The sequence below is a fragment of the Nicotiana tabacum genome, chromosome 15 (assembly GCF_000715075.1).
Source record: "Nicotiana tabacum cultivar K326 chromosome 15, ASM71507v2, whole genome shotgun sequence".
NCBI classification, from domain to species: Eukaryota; Viridiplantae; Streptophyta; class Magnoliopsida; order Solanales; family Solanaceae; genus Nicotiana; species Nicotiana tabacum.
In genome coordinates this window covers 102,153,257-102,167,990 of record NC_134094.1, presented here as the reverse complement: position 1 = coordinate 102,167,990, position 14,734 = coordinate 102,153,257, and the positions used below count along the sequence as shown (strand labels likewise).

Sequence of the window (14,734 nt, the reverse complement as noted above, 5' to 3'; positions counted from 1 at the left end):
AAAATTTTTTTTTTTTTTTATCAAAAAATTTACTTTTTTCGAAATCAGCGTTTGCTCATAAAATTTTCAGTTTTCACTTTAAGATGCATTTTAGAAAATTTCAAAAATTTTAAAAACTCCAAAAAATTATTTTTTAAAATTTTCACTCACAAAACTTCAAAAACAACCCAAAATTATATTCATGTCCAAACACAACTCTGAATTTCAAATAACATTTTCACTTGAATTTTTTTTCCCCCTATTTTGGAATTTTACAATTCTTATGTGCAAACGCCCACCAAGTATTTCAAAAGTATTACTCTCTTCGGTCCACAATAAGTGATTTTTTTGGCTATTTTCACACAGATTAAGAAATTCACCTTTTAACATTAATTAGTAATAAAATTGACCATATTAACCTTTACTATATCTTCATATAAACACTCCTAACACATACTCCAACACTAATTACTCCGATGGCAATGTAGGAAAAAATAATTAATTCATTCTTGAAATATGAAAAAATCACTTATTTTGGACCATAAAAAGATCAAAAAATCACTTATTTTGGACCACAAAAAGATCAAAAAATCACTTATTGTAGACTTGAGGGAGTAATAAATTATCAGATACCACCCGAAAAGAAATAAATTTGAGGAATCTTATTAGCTCAATTTGTTACTATTTTAACTTCAGTTCCCCATCTTATAATTTCCTCCTCCATTTCCCTTCCCCTACTCCCTATATATAATAAATTTTTGAAAAAAAAGAGAAGAAAAACCCGTTATCCAAAATCTCTGACAAAAAAGAGTAGTATTGTAATACTACCAAACCACGCGTCAGCAATCTATTGACGGCGGCACTTTTCCCAGCAAATTACTAAATGAAGCATTTCATTGGAACACGTGGCTTTCACGCACACAAAACCATCAGCGGTTTTTTGAAAACCCTTTCCACTCACCCATCCAAAAAACATCCTTCTTTCTTTCGCCTTTACATTGTACACTTTCCTTATATAGGCTATTCTTTTCGATCAGAAGACTTACCCAAAAACGACGACTGCCAAAACCCTCATTTTTGTCTCCATCCCTACAAATAGATTCACAAGTAAGTTTTCTCTTTTCTCCCTTTTTTTCCATTTTCTGTTACATTTTTCTCGAAAAATAAAGTAGTCAAATTCCCTCGGTTTTCTCATTACCAAACGCTAATTGCTTTTTCCTCCTCCTCCTCCTCCTAAATCCGTACATTAGAGCTGTATTTAAAATTTTGATTCAGAATATTAATTTTTACTACTTTTTGGTGCAAATTAAGTAGACTTTTGCCATAGAAAACTTTTATACATATAATAATACATTCATTGAAGAATTATATATATATATATATATATATATATATATATATATATATATATATATATTGGTATATATAAAGAACATCTTGCTTTATTGGTATATATATATATATATATATATATATATATATATATATATATATATATATATATATATACACACACTTGCACAATAAGTGCAGGAATATGTGTTTCTGATTGGGTGTATATGTAGAGAGAGAAAGAAATCGAAATGGGGAGAGGAAAGATAATGATAAGAAGGATCGACAATTCAACGAGCAGGCAAGTGACGTTCTCGAAGAGGAGGAATGGATTGTTAAAGAAGGCGAAGGAGCTAGCGATCCTCTGCGACGCGGAGGTCGGTGTTATCGTCTTCTCCAGTACTAGCAAACTTTATGAATACTCAAGGTCATTTCTCCATCTCTTCACTTTTTGCATACTTTAATTTCGTGTTTTGTTTGTGTAGATCGATAGGATCTTCCTGCTTAATTAATCAGCTGTTTTATAAAAATTACCAGGTCATTATGTTTGTTATAAAAATTAATTGAAGTAGTCACTCAAGTTCAACTGGAACTACTAATTAAGATGAAGTACATATAATTCGAAAAATCTTGTGATTAACATTTTCAAATTTGATGTTGTTTCATTGCACTTTTTCTGTTCGATATTTGTAGCTTAATGTCCAAGGACTATTTGAGATTTAGGTGTAGCTGATATATAATGTGCTAAGGATTGTCTCGTTTTTTGCTGTTTTGATGATATTTTGCCTTCAATGTTTTAGTTGATAGCTTACCTCTTTTAAATTTGAATAAGTGAAGAACAATACTATAAACTCACAAGCAATATTGTGGAATTGTGTAGATGGTAATAACTTATTCGGCGCCTCATGGTGTTTGTACCAACTGAATGAATACTTGACACATGTCTTCACGTACACTTTTATCACTGTTAATTAGTAATATGTATTCTCACCTTAATTTATGCTTAGCCATGGTAAATTCGTAAGTTTTTCCCATGTGTGGATAGTTGCGGTAAGCTTGAGCTGTTTCTTGTTAATTTATTGAATGTAAAAAATAACCTAAATCGTGATAGCTAAAAGATTGCGACTAATTAATGCTGATAATAAAGAAAGTAATCTAGTTATTAGTGCTTTGGTAGAGTACTAATGCAGCTAGTATTTGCTGTACGTTATATGTTTCGGGGAGCTTTGTATTTGGCTAGTCATAGTGTAGGCCAATAAAGTTGTTGTCAATGTTGATTTGACTAGTGTTAATAAAATGTTGTCAGCCAATTCTTTCGGATATCGATCTCAAGTTTGTAGGCATTTAGACATAGATGTTATTCGCATATAATAAAATATTATTTGCAAATCAATGTTTGTTCTACAGTTTTATCCATAAGTTCAACTTCAACTTGAGATAGAGAATTTGAAATTTCAAAAACAGGTCTGAGGAGTATGTCAAGGGACAATGGTTTTCACTCACTAATTTCAACTTCTTCTCTTTTTTATTTTCCAAATGGAATCCATATACGAACACATACGGACTTGAAATTCACAACCAAATTAGAGGGTGCCTTAGAATTTGAATTTCAAAGAGAATTTGAATTTCAAAGCGCTAATAATTAACTAGATTATGTACTTCATTATCCCCCCCTCTAACTAGAATTATTAGGAATTTTAAAGCTAAGTAATAATGGAGAAGAAAGAAAAAAATGCAACTGATCAAGTTATATAATCATATCACCGGGATCACACTTCATATTCAGATTGCAAGATCAGTGATGTTAGATGTTACCATCCCCTCTCTAACTACCTTCGAGCAAATGAAATAGTAATGATAAGGTCAAATTGTAATTAATACAAATTAAGGAACTTAACAGCAAATACTAAAACTACAGTTCACCCCTTCCATTTCACAAATCCATAAGCACGACTAAGCTAACATTTGGACATAGATTTGATTGAAACTTGAAAAGAGAGTATTTGAAGTTGTGTTGAAAAATTATTTTTGAAAGTTGAAGTTGTGTTTGGACATTCATTTTATTTAAAGAAACGTAGAAGTTTTCTGAGTGGAAGAAAATTGTTCACACAAAATCTACCCTAAACTAGTTTTTGGGAACTTGGAAATTTTTGAATTTTTTCCCCAAAACATGATTATATTTCATAAACAAACAACGTTTTCAATTTGTTTTTGAAAAAATAAAGCCAAAATTAATGGCCAAACGAGGGTAAGTGTAACTCAGGTAGCTCTGCGCACCACTAAACTACAATTTTAGTAGTGCATTCCAATACTAAAATTTGGCACTCAAATGAATCCTACATCCTCTCAGATAGCTTCTTCTAGTAATGGATTTGTCACTGAACAAGTATTTGGATAGCACTAGTATGTTCTTTGTAGACCATTATTGCAATGAGTTCAATCACGAGTTGTACTAACTGTAGAAATCAATGAAGGGGACACTTCGGATCCAACTTTCTTCTTGAGATAAAATACGTTGTGAATTTTAACTGAAGGAGTTACGTTCAGCTCATAAGCTATTGAAGCAACCCTTTTAGTTACTTTTTAAGAGTCAAACAACATACTTTTACAGCAAAAAAAATTAATTAATCGGTAAGGTCAAGGTCCACTAGTGAGACGATGGGGATAAGCTTCATCACGAGGGAAACAGTCCGGATCACCATCTTTAATCCCCTATATGATCGCCTAGTCATAAAGGAGGTAGGGAAGCACAGACAATCAAGAGGTTTGTCTAGAAGTAACCACCCTTGACAGAGTGCATAATAGCTTACCAGCGCTCTTACACCGAAGATGAATGGGATAAGCGATTTGCCGAAGTTGTCGAATGTAAAAATACAATGATAGGGAAGCGTTCCGCCTTGTAAGGTTACCACTTTAGAAAGGCCAAGTCTTCTGCTTGGAACTCTCTCTCTCAAATCTCTGGCAGTATTCTAGGTCTTCATCCTACCTGAGCTTGCTTTAACATTTTTTATGGCTTATTTGAAAACAGTAGCCTCCGCCTGAGTAGCTGATACACTACTTTTATCTTTTTCTGAACCACCAAATGAAAAGTGACAAGGGTGTCATGTTCAATGCATGAAAGTTACGTTGGAAAAAATAATATCCACGACAAATAACAATAACATAAGAGAGTAACAAAGACATCAAATTTTTTAACGGGGTAAAATACAATACCAGAGCGGAATAATATAATTTCACTATAATATTACAACTTGAGACTACTACAACTTCAAAAGAAATTACACTCTTTATTTTAAAATACTTCACTATGATATTACCACCACTTACTATTTATTTCACAGACAATGATATGTGGATTACTCTCACTGCTTTTTGTTTCTCTCATTTTGGTGTGCTAAATGAGAAGCGGAAGGGTGCTATTTACAGGAGTTCTTGTCGTAATTCAAACCAATCACAATGGTTGGTTTTGCAACTAGCAGATTGCAACTTGCAAATCTGCTCGCAAGTCCATCGATTTGGCATTTGCAAATTGTAGGCGCCCACCATTTTCAATTTCCTAATAATTTTTTTATTTTTTATTTTTATTTTAATAAGGACCCCACAAATCTTCCCTTAATTTTAATTTTTCTTCTTCATTCCAAGATTTGATCTCAATCTCATAAAATCTTCAAACTTAAGAGGTTTGGTAAAAATATCCGCAGCTTGATCATGAGACTTCACATATTTGAGCTCAACTTCCCTCTTGGCAATGCATTCTCTGATGAAGTGATACCTTGTGTCTATATGCTTGCTTCGATCATGATATACTGGATTCTTTGCGAGTGCCTGTGGGGATTATTTGTCAATACAAATCTATGTAGCTTCAATTTGTGGCAAATTGAGCTCTTTCAATAATCTTCTCAGCCAAATAGCATGACATGTACAAGTTGCTGCTATATATTCAGTTTAATCAGTCGAGAGAGTAACAATTGATTATTTCTTTGAACTCTAAGAAATAACAGAATCACCCAAGAAAAATACAAAACTAATTGTGCTTTTTCTATCATCAATATCTCCCGCATAATCACTATCACAAAATTTCATAAGGTTGAAATCACTAGAAGAAGAATAAAATAGCCCAAAGTTAATCGTACCTTTTAGGTAACGAAGAATTCTTCTAGTGACTTTCAAATGAGTGGAGGTAGGAGCTTCCATGAAGCGGCTTATTACTCTAACTACAAAGAATATATCTGGCCTGGTACAGGTCAAGTACCTCAAACTTCTCACAAAACTTTTGAAAAATGTGGGATTCACTTTTTCTCCTTCATTAAACTTGGACAATTTTGTCCCTCTCTCCATCGGTGTGTTCACGGGGTTGCAATCGAGCATGTTGAACTTCTTCAATATCTCTTTTGTATAGATTTCTTAATAGACAAACAAGCAAGATATCTCCATTAGTATGAACTTTAAGATAAAGAGCATATTCATGAAGACAACGAGTAAACTCATTGTCTTGAAAATACTTGTCGATACAACTATTCCATGCTCGTGGGGCTTGCTTTAATCCATATAAAGCTTTCTTCAATCGCAACACTTTATCTTCATGGTTTTTGACCACAAAGCCCAATGGTTGTTCAACATAGATTTCTTTCTCAAGATAGCCATTCAAAAAGGCTGACTTGACATCTAGTTGATGGATCTTCTACTTCATTTGCGTCGCCAAAGAGATGAGCAAAGGAATCGTCTCCATGCGGGCAACAGGTGCATAGACTTCTTCATAGTCAATGCCCTGCCTTTGCTTGTATCCTTTAGCCACAAGTCGTGCCTTGTATGTCTTAACATCTCCATCAACATTCTTCTTTGTCTTGTATACCCATTTTACTCCAATTGCTCGATGATCCTTAGGAAGAGTTGTTAACTCCCAAGTGTTCTTCTTCTCTATTGACTCTATCTCCTCCTCCATGGCTTGTCTCCACCTTTTGTCTGTAACAACATCATCAAAGTTCATTAGTTCACTATCAGTAAAGAGATAATATAAAAAAATTAAAATTAGTAGCTTCTTTTGTGCCCTCATAGAGCTCATGAATGCTCCTCGTCCTTTCGGTTGTTCGTTTGACTTTCCTGAGAAGAGGGAGATGCAACATTGGATGCAGAATAAGGTGGATTTGTATCCTGCACAGGTTCCACGATCTCTAGTTCTTCTTCATGACCAAAGTAAGGAAGAAAATCATATGAAGTTTCTTCCTGAGCTTTCTAATTCAATGTCAATTCTTTATCAAATTCAACATCGTGACTTACCACTACCCTGCCGCTGCTTGGGTTGTATAACTCGTAGCCTTTTGAACTCATATCTTAGCCAACAAACACATGCTTGACACTTTGATCGTCAAGCTTTGCTCTTCCTTGTTGTGGCACATGAGCATAGGCTATGCTCCCAAAGATTCTCAAGTGTTTGACACTTGGCTTTCTTCCACTCCATGCTTCTTGAGGGGTTTGATCTCTAACATTTTTTGTTGGAGACCCATTGTTCAAATAAACTGCACAAGAAACAGCTTCGGCCCAAAATTCCTTGGGTATATTTTTAGCTTTCAACATACATCTAGCCAAAGAATCGTTTGATTCTTTCTCTCTGCAACTCTATTTTGTTGGGGTGAGTAAGGTACCGTTAGAGGGCGACGAATTCTATGAGATTGACAAAAGTCATTAAATTCTTTTGAAGTTAATTCGACTCCTCTATCGGACCTTAAAGCTTTTATTTCATAGTCACTTTCTTTTTTCATAAGTATTTTGAAATTTTTAAAAGCAGCAAACTTCAGATTTTTGGTTCAAGAAATAAACCCAAGTCTTTCTGCTAAATTCATCAATGAAAGCAGAAAGTATTTACCATTACCAAAGGAATGTGGATTGATTGGTCCACACACATCATTGTGAACGGGTTGGAGTGGCTTGGTTGATCTTGACATGGATTCCTTCGAAAAACTCCTCCTTGCATGTTTTCCAAGAAGACAAGCTTCACATAATTGATTGGGATGGTTGATTGATGATATCCCATGCACCATATTCTTTTCACCCATTGATTTAAGCGCTTTAAATTCAAGTGCCCAAATGGCATGTGCCAATACCATGATTCATCTTTCATATTAGCCTTCAAACACTTTGCATCAATTGTCTTAAGATTCAGAGAAAATAATCTATTCTTTGCCATATGCACTTTAGCAATTAGAATTCCACTTGAATCTCTAAGCCAAAGATGCATATTTTTCATGTGGATATCATATCCCTTTTCAAGAAGTTGGCCCAGACTTAGAATATTACTTTTTAATTTTGGCACATAATAAACATCTTGAATTAACTTATGGCCACCATTTTTACAGGAGATCAGAATCGTACCTATCCCTTTGATTTGAATCTTTGAGGTATCTCCAAAGGACACATTACCTCTCACCGTTTTATTGATCTCCATAAACTTCTCTTTGCATCCACACATATGGTTACTTGCTCCATTGTCCAAATACTACGAGCTACAATCATCCCTGTTTTCTTCTTTGAGTGCCCTTAACAATGTTGACTCATCTTCTTCTTTCTTGTCGTCAACAAGGTTAACTTTTTCTTCAATATTGCTATGACATTCCCAAGAGTAATGGCCAAATTTATGACAATTATAACACTCGTCCATTATTTTCTTGGTAGTAGCCACGTCTTCTTCCTCCTCTTTGTCCACGACCACGACCTCTGAATGTTTGGTGGATTTTAACTTCATTGTTGAAGTTGTTATCATTACTTCTTCCTCTTTCATGACTGCCACGGCCTCGTCCTCGTCCATTTCCTCGATAGCTTTTTTCACCTCCATAATCCTTAAAGGATGCCTCAGTTTTAAGAAGTTGCTCTAATGGCACTTCTTGTCTCCTCTTGATCTTTTCTTTATGGGCCTGTAAAGAACCCTCCAATTGCTCCACCATCATTGAGTCTCAATCTTTAGACTCCTCAATAGTACACACCACAAAATCAAATTTAGGTGTTAAAGTGCGAAGGATCTTTTCTACCACACGGACATATTCTATGTCCTCCCCGTATCTTCTTAATTGATTTACAACAGCCTTCACTTTTGAACAATAATCCGAAATACATTCGGATTCTTTTATTTTTAAAACTTCAAAATCAGCCCTTAGAGTTTGAAGTTTTACCTTCCTCACCTTGTAAACTCCTTGAAGAGAATTTTGTAAAATTCCCCAAGCTTTTTTGAGGTGGTAGCATCTGCCACCTTCTCAAACATGGCATCATTCAAACATTGGTGGACGAGCGTGAGGGCTTTTTGATCCTTATTTCTTGTCTTTGCCAAGACATATTTTTCATTTTGAGGCAGAGTTTCCTCATTATCGAGTTTTGCATATCCTCTATCTACGATTTCTCACACATCATGGGAGCCAAGAATGGCTTCCATACGTAGATATCATTTCTCATAATTATCTTTTGTGAGACGGGGGTGCTGAAAAGACAGCGTACCATTATTCGCCATGGTTCTGATACCACGTTATTGAAAAAAATAATATCCCACCCAGGAATAATATCCACGATAAATAATAATTTTAAATCTTTTAACGGAGTAATATACAATACCAAAGCGGAGTAATATAATTTCACTATAATATTATAATTTGGTAGTATCAAGAGACTACTACAACTTTGAAAGAAATAACACTTTTTATTTTAAACAACTCACTATGATATTACTACCACTCACTATTTATCTCATAGACAACGATCTCTGGATTACTCTCACTGTTTTCTGCTTCTCTCATTTTGGTGTGCTAAATGAGAAGCCAAAGGGTGCTATTTATAGGAGCTTTTGCCGCAATTCAAACCAATCACAATGGTTGGTTTTGCAACTAGCAGATTGCAACTTACAAATCTGCTTGCAAGTCCATCGATTTGGCATTTGCACATTGTAGGCGCCCACCATTTTCAATTTCCTAATAATCTTATTTAATTATTTTATTTTATTTTAATAAGGACTCCATAAGTTACTATTCTATTAATCGAGCTCAAGAAATGACAATTATTAGTGCCAGTCCTTGGAAAGGTGATTAGCCATGCAGCTCAAATAAGAGTCCAAAAACTTATTAAACCTTTCAAGTTTCCATTACTTTGAAGATGGTTGGTAGTATGGTGGTTAAACATCGCAAGAAAACAAGTTCTACCCGCATGTTTTAACCCCAACAACAACGCATAAGTACTCGTCACTTCACATATACGTTGTACCCACATATTTAAACACGTAGCAAATAGGCAAATAAGTCCTAATCACTCAAGTAAAGGTTAACCATGATACTTACCTCACTCCGCAACCAATTCAAAGCTCAACTACGAACTTGCCTTTCGAACAAGCCTTCAAACCAACAAAATCTAGCAAATTATCAACCAAACGATTTAAAATAAGCATTAGAAACTACCCACGAATGAAAGATGTTCAATTTAGATCATTATTGAACAAGTCAACAAAAGTTAACCCCGGGCTTGCTTGGTCAAAACCTGAGGTTCAAACCAAAACTCGATCACCCATTCACCCCCGAGCCCGGTTATGTAATTCAATTCGAAATCCGTCCTCAATTCAAGGTCTAAATCCCAATTTTACAAAAATCTCTAATTCTAGCCAAATCTCTAAATTCCTACCTTGGAAATTCTAGATTTGATGTTGAAATCTTGTGAAATATAATGGGTAATTGAAAGAAAGTAGATTAGAGTCACTTACCAATGAATTTAGGAAGAAAAACTCTTGGGCAAATCGTCTCTAAGGTGTTTAGGGTTGAGAATTTGAAAGAATGAGCTAAAATTCCGTCTTTCTCAGCTTTTGACCAGGCGCAGATGTCGCAATTGCGACCTGGGGTTCGCAGTTGCGAACTCCGCAAATGCGAAAAAATCTTCGCAAATGCGAAGTTTTCACACCTCTGTTGCCATTACAAATGTGAACAATTAGTTCGGAATTGCGAACATGATACTATCGCAAAAGCGACAGAAATCTCGCAAATGCGAGAACCACAGTCCCAGCCCATGCTCACAAATGCTAAGTTTCCTTCGCAAAAGCGAGGCTCGCATTTGCGAAGTCTGCAGCTGAGCACCAGATGAAACTTGCACCAGCTATGATTCTAAGTCCAAAACCACTCTGAAGCCTATCCGAAACTCACCCGAGCCCTCGGGGCTCCAAACCAAACATGCACACAAGTCCAAAAATATCATATGAACTCGCTTGCGCGATCAAAATACCAAAATAATACCTAGAACTACGAATCGGACACCAAAATGGATGAAATTTTCAATGAAACTTAAGAACTTTCAATATTTCAACCGAACGTTCGAATTACGTCAAATCAACTCCGTTTTGCACCAAAATTTGCATACAAGTTATAAATATAGTAATGAAACTATACCATGTTACGGAACCAAAATCCGAACCCAGTAGCAACAAAGTCAAACTTCGGTCAAACTTATTAATTCTTTAAACCTTTAAGCTTCTAGTTTTTAATAAATTGTGATAATTCGAGCTATGGACTTTCGAATTTGATTCCGGGCATACGCCCAAGTCCCAAATCACGATACGGACCCATCGGGACTGTCAAACACTGATCCGGGTCCCTTTGCTCAAAACGTTGACCTAAGTCAATTCAAATAAATTTTAAGGCACGGTTTCATATTTTCGTCAATTTTTCACATAAAAATCTTCCGGAGAAAGACAAGGGTTGCGCACGCAAATCGAAAAAAGCTAAAACGGAGCTATTCGAGATTTCGAAACACATAATTTAGGGTTAAAACTATAAATGACCTATCGGGTCATCACATAAGGCAAGGTTAGGTAGGCTTAGCATAGAGGACAATGTAATAGATGTAGTTTGACCCATCAGATGTGATGCTTTCTATGACCGTAAAACAGAAAAGATATTGGATTACATGTCTATGTGGCCTGTGAAACCAGAATAATAACCCATTTGTTTGAGAAGGAAATGAGACATTTGTCACCTGACTCAACAGGAACAGTAACTAGAGCAGATTCTTTGACTGATTCCTAGTACTAAGAGAGTTTGGCATACTCGTCAGCTGAGATTGTGACAATATTCTCATAGGATGAACTAGACGCAAAAACAACAGTGGCAACCAGATTTCTTTTGTTGCGAGTCTGCAATTTCTTATAGTATCGATTTTAGTGCCAAGCTCCTTGTAGTAATAGTAGTAGTAGCAAACATGATCATTGTTTCTTCCTTTATTATTGTTCTTCCTCCATTTCCCTTCCTTTGACAACACGTACTGTCTGGCGTCTGCTGATTGGATGGAGTATCCTCTATGCCTAACACCCGACTGAAAACATCTTAGAGAGAGGTGATCTCTAAGATTTAACACACTCAAATTCAGAGGAGAGTCTAGTTAAAAGACTAATTATTACCATGTTTATCTGTAAGCCTGTTGCACCTTGATATCAATATTGAACAACGAAAACGTCAGTTGTTTTCTTGAGCTCCATAAAGTATGTTGTGATGACTAATTAACTTCTTTCTCGGCACGACAGAAATCCTCATACACTACATAAAACTTGAGATACATTGCCTTTTCCAAAATATATGAACTCTAAATAATCCATTAACTCCTTAACAAACTCAAACTCATAACCCAAACCAACAACTTTATTATCAATGGAGTTTATGGTTCGTAAGAGTAATATAATCTAGCATCATCCCTCATTCAGGCTTGTCTAGTTTTATCTGTCGAGACGTAAAGGGGTCTTGAATAAGTTTTGATCTTTTCCAACGGTATGCAAATAGTCCCTACTTTTTTTTCTAGTCTAAATAATTGGACTTATTAGTAGTGCTGCTACTACTTTGTGTAGTGCTGCAACTACTTTAGTCACGGATAATTTTACTAGTCATTGTCAAATAAAAACTCAAAATGTCCAACAAAGTCTATGTTTGTGATTTAACAAAAGGGATAAGATTACAAACTTTTTGCATAAGCTTGCAAATGTGCATAATAGATTTAATAACATTGATGGACTTGAAGTAAATGGAGAAGTTACAGAAAATCAGAAAGAGATAAAAATATGTAGTCTGTCTCAATTTCTACCAAAGGTTGTTTGCTAACTAGGAGATTTGGAGGCTAGAGTAGTTTGGGGATAACCTAACAGTGATCGCGGATGAAGAAAATGAAAGATTGTAGAGGCCTTCCACTGATTAAAAAGTGAAGGAAACTTTGGGGCTCTTTGATGGGACACATCACCAGGTTTGGATGGCACATTTTTCTCAAATAAGTTCATATATAATTGGGATTTTTACGCATATAGTCGACCATATTAATAGTTTACTTTTTCTAACCATATATATAGATTATACATTGATTATACACAATTATACATATATAATACATAAATTATACATATATTATACATACATCGACTATTTTTAGTTTAAGTGGTAGGGTGAACGGCTATTTGGGTTAATTCTTCTATATAATTAGGGGATATATCCAGAAGAGACTGGATTCTTTCATCATGAAAGTATATTTGAAACTGTAGGGGTGGCAAATGGGTTGTTTGGCCTATATTTGGGCTGATCAAGATGGACTGCCTCATTAAATGGGTCATTGCCCAACCCTGACCAAAATTCACTTGGGTTAAGATGTGTTGGGTGAGCTAAAAAATGGGTTGTAACCCAACTTGCCCAAATTGACCCAAATCTTTGCAATATTCTCAATCTTTAAAACAAGCATATATAAATATTAACTTATGTTTTGGAATAAATATCAATTCATGCTAAATGATTTCTTTCCTCAATTTGAATTTAGAATTTTATTTGATAATTATTCGTCTTATAGTACTAACAAAGATTAGAATAATAAAAAAAGTAGTAAAATTAGACCTTCCCAGCCCCCTCCCCCCAACCCACCTCCCACCACCCCAACCCCCCACCCCCAACCCCACCCTACATAGAAATATTATTTAGAATACTTTCTTTTAATTTTGTAGAGATAGTATTTTCTTTTTCATTTCAACAAAATGAATATTTTCTTTTTATGATGTAGAAAGTTCTTTCATTTCAAAAAAATAAGTACTTTATTTTTATGATGTAGAAAATATATTTTATTTTTCACAATGAGTACTTTCTTTTTATGTTGTAGAAAAACTATTTTCTTTTTGTTTCAACAAAAAGAGTACTTTCTTTTCATGATATAGAAAAACAAAAATTCATAAAATGCGTATTTTCTTTTCATGTTAGAAAAAGTATTTTCTTTTGTTTCAACTAAAGAGTATTTTCTTTTCATAATGTAGAAAATATATTTTTTTTGTTCCAACAACTTTTTATGATGTAGAAAAAGTATTTTTTTCATAAAATGAGTACTTTCTTTTCATGTTGTAAAAAAAGTATTTTCTTTTGTTTCAACAAAAAGAGTAATTTCTTTTCATGATGTAAAAAAAATATTTTCTTTACGTTGATATATATATATCCTCAGAAAGAAAGTACTCATTTTATTCAAATGAAAGAAAATATTTTTTCTACAACATGAAAAGAAAATATTTTCCAGAACATGGGTCAAGGTAGAACTCTAAGATTGAACATTTTCATGGGTCAAGGTTGGACATCATCTTGGGTCCATTTGGGCTGATAATTTTTTATGGGTTAACTTGGGCTAGCTCCAAATAGCCCATTTACAAAATTATTCTAGCCCAAACCCATTAAAGCTTGGGCGGGTTGGGTAGGTCAAATGGATTTGGGTTAGTTTTGCCACCCCTATTTGAAATAGTTTTAATGCTTCATTCATTGCCCTCGCCCCAAAAAAAGGGTGCAGTAAATTTCAGGACTATAACCTTATTGGGAAACATATATAAGATCATAGCTAAGGTCATACTAAGAGATTAAAGGAAGTCATGAACAAGTTCTTATCAATTAGTCAAAATGCTTTCATTATGGGAAAACGGATTAGTGATGCAGCATTGGTGGCGAATGAATGTTTAGATCAATAATACCTAAAGAAAGGCAAACAAGGGATGATATGTCAATTGGATTTAGAGAAGGCGTATGCTCAAGCGAATTGGTTTTTCTTGCTAGACATTTTCAAGCTAATGAAACTTGAGAGTAAGCGGATTCAATGGACTAAGAGGGTGTTTGGCTAAGCTTATAAGCTGGTCAAACTAGCTTATAAGCACTTTTCGGCTTATCTACGCGTTTGGTAAAGTTAAAAGTGCTTATAAGTCACGTACTTATAAGTCAAAAATAAGCCAAAAGCCATAAGTTGGTCACCCCCAACTTATGAATTTTTAGCTTATAAGCAATTTAAGTTTGACCAAGATTTTTTACTATTTTATCCTTAAAATATTCTTCTTTAGAAAAAAAATACTTGTATCGATACTCACTGCCTCAAGTATTGTTTCAACCTAAACCCCGCCTCTTAAAGTATTGAATTCTCA

At 34.7% G+C, this 14,734-nt stretch overlaps 1 protein-coding gene across 1 annotated transcript in view; it reads left to right on the top strand.

Moving 5' to 3' along the window:
* Window positions 1–945: 945 nt before the first annotated feature.
* LOC107795699 (MADS-box transcription factor 23-like) overlaps window positions 946–14,734 on the top strand; it is a 31,998-nt gene continuing 18,209 nt past the window's right edge. Inside the window, exons 1-2 of the mRNA XM_075231057.1 lie at window positions 946–1,086; window positions 1,545–1,738. Coding sequence (XP_075087158.1) covers window positions 1,563–1,738 — 176 coding nt within the window. The 5' untranslated portion in view covers window positions 946–1,086; window positions 1,545–1,562. The remainder of the gene's footprint in view (window positions 1,087–1,544; window positions 1,739–14,734) is intronic.